At 37.5% G+C, this 7,974-nt stretch overlaps 1 protein-coding gene across 1 annotated transcript; it reads left to right on the forward strand.

Annotated features, from left to right (window-relative positions):
* The first annotated feature begins 797 nt into the window (after positions 1-797).
* Positions 798-5,345, forward strand: LOC132092759 (collagen alpha-1(X) chain-like). The gene is made up of 3 exons (XM_059499143.1): positions 798-886; positions 1,262-1,385; positions 2,929-5,345. The coding sequence occupies exons 2-3, from the start codon at positions 1,277-1,279 to the stop codon at positions 4,800-4,802; spliced, it is 1,983 nt and encodes a 660-aa protein (XP_059355126.1). The 5' UTR covers positions 798-886; positions 1,262-1,276; the 3' UTR covers positions 4,803-5,345.
* Positions 5,346-7,974: the final 2,629 nt, after the last annotated feature.

Below are 7,974 nucleotides of genomic sequence, written 5' to 3' on the forward strand. Positions count from 1 at the left end.
TATTAAAGCATTTTCGTTAAAGAAAGTTAAAGAAAAAGACTAAATCTAAAATGCCTGTCAAAATTAACACTGCAATCATAGAACTTCAGTTGACAAGTGTTCAATCATGACTTCTGTGGCTAGTGCACCCAACAGTTCCCACGTGAAGAAAAAAAGGACTTCAGTTCTGCCCTCTGCTGTCCTACAGTAGAATTAACCACACTTTCACCCATATTCTGAGGTGTGGTTTGACACTGGTCCTGAGATGCTTTTAAAGAAATAAATCAAAAAGGAGAGAAAATACATAGACAAATGCTACATTATTTTCAACCAGTTATCTTTCTTTTAAAAGATTATGCAAAACCATTATGTATTAACCATACTTCATGCACAGAAACATAATACATGCTAAATACTGTAAATAAATAAAACACCTCTTACACAAAACAGCTGCAAGGAATGAATTTCCCCCAAAATGAATAAAGTTAAAATCTTATCAAATATGCACAATACTTAAAGAAAAATAAAAATAAAATGTCCCTTTAAAGAACAGTGTTTAATAAATAGTGTCAACATCCTATTTATTTATTTTTTATTGTTATTGTTATTATTGCCTGTAAGGATCAAAAGAAAGCATGAACACAGATCAAAATGATAAGAACTACCATATTATGCAGAACTGCCATGCTCTCACATGGGACATCATACCCATAATTAAAACTGACATCACACAAGGAGGGAGGGAGATTTTGGGCGCTGCTGGAGAAGCAAATTTGGTATAAATAGCAGAATCCACTCGTGTGAACAGGACTCAGGACTTCCACGGACTGACTGGACACTTATAAATATACAGATTGTCCGGGAGAGCAGCCTGACCAACTTGGACTTCTGGAGATCCAGCCTGCAGGTGGGTAAAGCTGTTCTATAGCCCTCTGCTCCAGCTTAATGCTGTTGGCATTGCTGGAACAGGTGGAAGAAGATGATAATTTAGATGCTACTTTGTATGCATGTCAGTGAGTTCCTGGACCATGTTTATTAAGTATGCAATTTGAACGGCAAGGTTTTCCGGGTGATTAGACATGCATTTGATGCTTTTTTTTATTATTATTTTTTTTTTAGTAATTTGGTTTTTATGTTGATTTTACGCATCTTGTTTAGATACACTGAAATCACATTCTTGTTAATAATGTCCATTTTTAAGTGTTATGAGTGGGAGATGTGTGTCCTCACACATTTTTTGTCACTTATTCATTATTGTTTTTGTTTCATAATTTCTTTACAGGCTTAGCTTCAGAAAATGGACCTCAGAGTAACAAGCATTCTTCTTCTTCTTGTGGTACTGGCTGAGGCCACCCCTGAAAGATACTATCATGTGAAGAAAACACATTATCCTACAATATCTCACAGTGAGTTTACGTCTGATGTATATAGACTTAATGTATTTCATCACTGTAATGTTCCGTCATGTGAAATACATCAGAGTATTTATACAGAATAACAGTAGCAGGTGCAACATTAAGAGAAAATAAACTAAGGGAGATTGCCTTGCCAAAAAATGCATACATGTATACAAATAACTAGTTAGATTGAAAAATTTGATTAGCCTCTTCGTCATGGGGGTATCTCAGATGTACACAAATCTGGATCTACAGTCAACAAATGTATCTAACATCACTTTAGATTTCACTTTAGATTTCTAATAATTATTTACAAAAGGGAGAAATAGTGCTTGTGTCCTTGTGCAAAAAGCATATTTACAAATACTGTTAGTTAATAACTCTTCAGTTGGTACACTCCACAATCACCATAATGTAAAATCTCCAAAACAGATGTAACTACATTATACAACAGGAGTGCCCAACATATGCCACACTGTGGTGTTAAACTATACCATTAGTTTCTGGACAAGAACTCTTTCAAAATGAAAAAAAATAAATAAATAAATAACATCCCTATTTTTTATGGTGGTCAAAAATCCAACCCAACCGTTCAGCACCTATGACTACATGTAATTAATTTAACAGCATATTTGATTCACTTCTAGTTAATGATGTCTCTTGTCAAGTACTATCTAAACAAATGGTATAACGACTTACAAACATTTTAACTAACAAACATTTTTTACTATATTAGTGAGGACTAATATAATCTCAAAGACTTCCATAGTTTTATATCAGGTTAATATTTTCTATTGCCTAAACTCTACCCCTGGCCATAAAAATAGCCCTCACAGAAATTTGTGCAAAACACTAGATATTTAAATAGCAAGCTTATTTGGAGCTGCAAACCTTTTTTTCTTTTTACATTTATTTTTGGCATTTTACACCTTTAATTTAGATAGGACAGTAGTTCAACAGGAAGCAATGTGGGTGAGAGGGAGGGGGGATCATGAAAGGTCCGGGAGCCAGGATGCCCAAAGAGCAATGGTGCTACATGTCGGCGCTGCCCACAGAGCTATCGGCGCTTTTATAAACCTTTTAATCTAGTGAGGTCCAGCTTACTAGTTGGTGTTCAGCAGGTTTCACTATATTAGTGAGAGCATTTTTAAATACTGAGGACATTTTGCAAACCTGTACACACACACACACGCACATTAATACATTAAGTGCATTTAAAATAAATATTGTTCTAATATATTTATTTATCCTAATATATTTCTTTTTAATCTACACATGTGACTAAATCACCAGTGAGATTCAAAAATATACCATTGACAGAAAATGTACTAGCTGATGAATCTCTTATTAAGAACGTCAAGGATGAAAATTTTGCTTGTCAAATTTCAAAATTTAGCTTGTCAAAATTGAGGTTTAAATTAAGTCATCACCATGATATTGAGCCAAGTGTGTATGTTAAGGAATGTCTTACAAGCAAATTAATATATTGTTATATTATTCAAGTAATGTAAGATTGTATCTAAATTACATTATATTTTTATCTTATTTTTAGCTGTTGCTGGTGAACCTGGTATTCCAGGCGCCCCAGGTGAACCTGGTGCCCCCGGCCTACCTGGCCCACCAGGAATTCCTGGTAAGAATGGAGTTGGACACCCCGGTTCGATTGGTCCACCTGGACCACCAGGTCCAGCAGGCTACTCCTCACCTGGTAAACCTGGAACCCCAGGCGCACCTGGAAAATCAGGCGTACCTGGAATTCCAGGCGAGAAGGGACATCCAGGTCCTGCAGGACCTCAAGGTGCAAGAGGAGCACCAGGATCCCCTGGAATCCCTGGACCTGCTGGCATTTCTTCTACTGGAAAGCCTGGACCACACGGACTTCCAGGAGCAATGGGCCCACGTGGAGAACCTGGTCTAAAGGGTCTTCCTGGAATTCCAGGACTGCAAGGCCAGAAAGGAGAATCTGGCTATGGTATTCCAGGAGCACCTGGTGGCCAAGGTCCAATGGGCCCTCAGGGAGCTCCTGGTCAGCCAGGTCAGCCTGGAACTGGAAAACCTGGACCAAGTGGATATCCTGGAGAGCCTGGAAAGTCAGGAATGCCAGGTAGGGATGGGTCACCAGGTCCTATGGGAATACCAGGACCAAAGGGTCATACAGGGGCACCTGGAATAGGAGCACCAGGAAAACCAGGCCTAAATGGCGCTCCAGGTATGCCTGGGTCAATGGGACAAAAAGGTCCTCAAGGACCAGCAGGACAGCCAGGCGCTCCAGGTCTGCCAGGTATTGGCAAACCTGGATCACCTGGACTTCCAGGAGAAAGGGGAGTGTCTGGAACCTCAGGTACAACAGGCCAAAAGGGAGAACCAGGGCCATTGGGTCACACAGGTCAAACAGGTGCTATTGGTCCAATAGGTCCACCAGGTCCTCAGGGTGCTAGAGGATTCCAGGGAGAGCATGGTCCACAGGGAGCTAAAGGTGATATTGGTTTGGTTGGAGCACCTGGCCCAAAAGGTGCAAAAGGTGAGCAAGGTGCACAAGGCTTCTCAGGAAAATCTGGTACTCCAGGTGCAGCAGGTCCACCAGGTCCAATAGGTCATATGGGCCATCAGGGTCCCAAGGGTGAACCAGGATTTACTGGGGCACCAGGTATCCCAGGTAGCAAGGGGCCACCAGGAGAAAAGGGACATACAGGATTTCAAGGGCCAACAGGTGCAAGGGGTGAAAATGGCATCCCTGGAGCTAGAGGACCAACAGGCCCAGTAGGACCTGCTGGTCCACCAGGGCTTAAGGGTCATCCAGGACATCCAGGCCCCCCTGGCCCAGCAGGGCTCACAGCCAAGGGAATTTCTGGACCCCAGGGTCCTCCTGGAATTCCTGGTGCCAGAGGTCATGATGGTCTCCCAGGTCGACCAGGGCCTCCTGGGCCACCTGGACCCCCAGGTGAGAGTGTTTATCCATATCATGAAAAAAGCATGCCAATTGAATCCCATGAGATGGCAATGCCTGTTAGTCACAAGATGATAAAGGCACCCATGTCCGCATTCACAGCTGTTCTTACCACAGCTTATCCTAATGCTGGAACACCAATTGCATTCAACCAGGTTGTTTACAATGAAGATAACCACTATAATCCTAACACTGGTGTATTCACCTGTCAAGTTCCAGGACTTTACTACTTTTCTTTCCATATGCATGTAAATGGAGCAAATGCATTGGTAGCACTTTACAAAAACAGAGATCCAGTCATGTTTTCGTATGATGAGTACAACAAAGGTTTTCTTGACCAGATGTCTGGCAGTACAGTCCTCATGCTGAATTCCCATGACACAGTGTACATCCAGGTTCCAGATGACCAGTCCAATGGCATTTATGCTGATGATAATGTTCACTGTTCTTTCTCTGGCTTCTTGATTGCATCAACGTGATAAACACACTCAAGAAAACCTCAATCTTTCTATTTCAAAAATTGTCTGCCTTTATACTAATTTTCTCATCTCCCCAAGGGTCATGCAGAATGAAAAAGGATGATTAATTTAAAAAACATGTCTATAGCTTGTTGATTTACATAAGACCTATTTGTATGAAAATAGTTTGATAATCTCAATTATTATAGAACACCAAGAAAAAATATCCAAGAAATTAGACAATGGACCGGTTGCATTTGCCTGAAACCTGAACTGATGGATATGTATTAAAATGGTGCTGTGTTTGTCTTTTTCCTGTGCTCACATTTTAACAAAAGGTTCCTGTGTTTAGTATGCTTATTGAGCCAGGTTTTTAAATAAATGGATTTCAAAGTGAATAATAATAATAATAATAATAATAATAATTGTATGATTTGTTTTATTGTTTTTGTTTGTTTGTTTGTTTGTTTGTTTTTGTTCATTTAACTCTGTAATATCTCACAATGTGTGTATTATAATAACCAACACAAATAAAGTTTTAGTGCCAGTGCTGCTGTTTGTTTATGTCTGTGGTAAAAGTTTATTGTTTTCCAGAGGTAAGTGCTCAGTACAAAGACCTCTACTTTTTCATCCTGAATGATTTCTTACACTGACTTCAAACTTTGAAAATCATCTTAGGATAACTAAAAATAAACATTCAAAATGTTTAAAAACAGCCATTTTATATAATATCAGAATTGAAATACACTTTGAAATGCTGGTCATACACAGAGTATAAAAGGATTATTTCTACATACCATGAAATGCAGATGTGTTGTAATTATGGTCAATGGCAGCAACAATGTCTTCCCAAACGTCAGATATGATTTCAGCTCCTTGCTAGGATAAAAAAATTATAAATGAAAACATTAACATTTGACAACATACATTTTGTTAAGTAAACATTCACCCTTACAGCTAATTAACAAATGCTACTTCACATCTACAATAGACATATAGCATTTGTGAAGAGCATTGATTTATTTTTACCTTATTCAACATAAAATTTTAATTTAGTTTTAGTCTTAGTCTTTTGACTATAATTATTTTTAGTTTTAGTCTAGTTTTAGTCATCTGATTTGTTTTAATTTTAGTCTTATTTTAGTCGACTTAAATTGCTTGGTATTTCAGTCGACTTAAATTGCTTGGTATTTCAGTCGACGAAAATTGCTTGGTATTTTAGTCGACTAAAATAAGACAATTTTTTACTGCTGGTATAGTAAATAAACTTAACCAAAATATATAAAACACAAATTCAACTTTATTTCAACACAACTGTGTCTTTATTTCAATTCAAAAGCTTTTATGCAGCAACAAACACTGTCATGGTAATGTAAACAATAACTAGCTGCCAATTCACCATCAATAAAAGAAAAATAAAGTTAGGTCCAGGACCTTAAAGCTTACAGCTGAGCTGAACAATAAGTGCAAACATTTTTAATAAAATAAAAAAAGTAACAAGATTTTATAAGGTATTCATTTGTCTAGTAATATTGTATGTTTTAAATACCACAATATTGCTAGATTAGTATGTATAATGATGTGATCAGTCACGTTTCACATGACTAATCTAGAAATATGTGTGATATTGTCAACAAGTAGAACATTATAAAATATACTAAACATTAGTATTAATCAAATGTATGTAGCATAATATTACGTATTAGTATGGTGCTCTCATCTAACTTGAAGGGGTTATTTTACAGTACTTTTCAGTTCGTAATATTTAATGCTACAACATCTACGCACTGCAGCCTTCCAATTTTGCTTAGCTCAATAAACAAAAGAACATCGTTGTGAATTTACCTTTGAGAAAATATCCGGGTGGCTCGTCTTTAAATGTCTTTTCAAATTGGCTGTGTTCTTGCCACGAATGATCGCTCACGAATGATGCTTTACACTTTGTTTTGTTAGTCGTCAAACGGGAAGTGAGCCCACAAGTCTCCCCTTCTTTTTTTCCCAGCTGTGGACATTTTGTCGCTCTTTTAGACATCGCCTCTTCGAATACCGTCTTCCCGGTGTTACGGTTTAACTGGTTACCGTGTTATTTGGTGACCAACTTCCTGGTTTAGGTCTCCGCTGCAGATGTGCTGGAATGACGACAGCAGATTCGGTGATTCTGAAAGCACAAACTGACGTGATATTAAGTCTCTAATAAACGCAGACTTGCTCATTGCATGATTCTAATATTCTTGTAAAGATTTGTAAAGATACAAGTTATTAGTATGATCGCCCGTTTCGCGGCTGAAGTAAGTAGGATAAACAAAAAAAATAGAAATAAGTACGCCTGTGTTGGTGCGGGTTTCGAACACGCGCTAAAAGATGGCATGCCGCGAGACAACAGTCACGAACCACCGAGCTATCGACCTACAACGAATCAACTCCAGATCTCTAGATTCAACACAGGACTCTCGGCGTCACTGTTGTTTTATTTGATTGTACAAGTATTTGAAATATTAGCTTTATTTAATTAAAAATTTGTATATTAATTATTAATTACTTTGTACCTTGAGACTTGCGTTCAATAGACAATTACTTAAAAAAATATAAACGGTATTTTCTGCTTGTGAATATGTTCACAAACAGAAAATTCCATTTATATTTCATAATAATATTTAGTTGTATAGTTAATATTTCAAATACTTGTATAATCAAATAAAATACCAGCTAGTGAACGCAGATAACAAGTTAACACGTTTAAAGTAATGTTTATACGCAGCATTTCAGCTAGCATAATCTTATACGTTTACACTTCATTCAAATCAAGTCACGTTTCCAAAGTAATACTACGAAAAAATACACTCATGTAATGTAATGACGTTCATGTAATGAAACAACACCATGAAAAAAGAAAATGTACCATGTCTCTAAAGAAAATGTACCATGTTTTTACTATGGTAAATATGAGTTAACGATAGTGTTTTTATAATTAAACCACAGTAGCCACAAATGTACAGTTGTCTGAGATGTCATGAAATGTTCTTTACCATAGGAGAGGAAGAATTGTATAAACTTGTTAAATCATCTAAACCAACAACATGTATGTTAGACCCTATACCATCTAAGCTCCTGAAAGAGGTGCTTCCAGAAGTCATAGATGCTCTTCTGACTATTATTAATTCCTCATTGTCATTAGGACATGTCCCCAAAACCT

This window comes from Carassius carassius, chromosome 18 (assembly GCF_963082965.1).
Source record: "Carassius carassius chromosome 18, fCarCar2.1, whole genome shotgun sequence".
NCBI classification, from domain to species: domain Eukaryota; kingdom Metazoa; phylum Chordata; class Actinopteri; order Cypriniformes; family Cyprinidae; genus Carassius; species Carassius carassius.